Here is a 1393-nt window from a genome sequence, read left to right as displayed (position 1 = left end):
GTATGTATCAGAAGGAAGATGAGAAAAGATACACATAGACTTCAGTAGAGTTCAAATAATATGACTAATATTTGTAAATATTTACTTGATGAGATTTATATTACCAAATACAGATTATCATCATAATAATATGTTTATCATATTCATTTCAGATATTTTATAACCATGCTTTCTACCATCATAGATTATGTATATTATAACAAATTTAATTACAGAATTATACTTATAAAATGTACACAATTTTACATTTATTTTATTGCTGAATATTTTCATGATGATGGTCATTTGATTATTGTAGGACCTTATGTTAGACTGAAATAAATGACAATTTAATTAGAAAGAGAATGATACCTTTAAAATGTTAGTCATCAAGGTATCTTATGGCAAATATTTTTTATAAACAGGTAAATGTTCTGCCTTCCCCCCTTGAAACAATTTCCATTGTGTACAAAAAAGAAAGAATGTATATTAGCAAAGGAAATGTCGTTGTGAAGTTCATTTGTTTTAATTTACCATCAACCGCAACCCCACCAATGACGGTTGTTGACATCATATCACATGACAGGGAATTTATGTGCATTAAGAAAAATGCATCGATGAATGACCTGATTGATTAAATGATGGAGTGAGGAAAAAAAACGTGAAAAACTTGTTCAAGTTTTACAAAACTTTATTCCCTTTTTGATGCGGCAAGATTTTAAAGTGGTTAGGAGCACATTGAGCTGGAGCATGCCATAAGTTGGACACAGAATTTTTAAAGAGTGAAAAAAAGTCATTTTATATAACATACTTTCGTTACTCAACATTTTACCTTTATCTAGATAAATTTTTAAAAATATTTCACAAAAGATACTTTTAATAATGCCATAAATCAGAGAAACAGCTAGCAGAATGCAACATCATGTTACAGAAGGAATCGTTGCTCTTTGAGGATGAGTCCATGGAGAGCCTGACTTCATCTTCGTTCAAGGAGCTGTCCCCCCAACCAGGGACGAGTGACACTTTTGCCCTGCCTCGTGTAAGTCTTGGGGATGCAAGAGGCAGCAGGAGATCGCTGCCCCATGTGACAGGCGACGTAGCTATGCAAGAATTGGGATTGGTGGCCCATGGCAGAGAGCTGGCAGAGTTCAGCTTGAAGGTGGTAACGCTAAAGGGAGATATGTGCTCGGATGGATCGCTGTCGGCCAATCTGGTGCTGTTTGACTGTGTCCTGCAAGATACAAGACCAGGTAATTTTTTTCTTTAGTGTTCATGTTTTGTGTAACGTAGCTCTGCTGATTTTTATTTTCCCATGTGTTATACTGATAGGAGTATTATTGGTTGATTTTATATGTAAATAAACTATTAATGACAGGAAGGCATATACATACATGTCTAGTCCCTTTATGATTTT

General features: G+C 34.3%; 1 protein-coding gene across 6 annotated transcripts in view; it reads left to right on the top strand.

Moving 5' to 3' along the window:
* LOC119582071 (vacuolar protein sorting-associated protein 13-like) overlaps window positions 1–1393 on the top strand; it is a 48363-nt gene that overhangs the window by 16132 nt on the left and 30838 nt on the right. For all 6 annotated transcript variants that reach the window (XM_037930315.1, XM_037930316.1, XM_037930314.1 and 3 more), the window contains one exon: window positions 911–1229. In XM_037930315.1, coding sequence (XP_037786243.1) covers window positions 911–1229 — 319 coding nt within the window. The remainder of the gene's footprint in view (window positions 1–910; window positions 1230–1393) is intronic.

The sequence above is a fragment of the Penaeus monodon genome, chromosome 15 (assembly GCF_015228065.2).
Source record: "Penaeus monodon isolate SGIC_2016 chromosome 15, NSTDA_Pmon_1, whole genome shotgun sequence".
Lineage (NCBI taxonomy): Eukaryota > Metazoa > Arthropoda > Malacostraca > Decapoda > Penaeidae > Penaeus > Penaeus monodon.
This window is presented reverse-complemented; position numbering and strand designations above follow the sequence as displayed.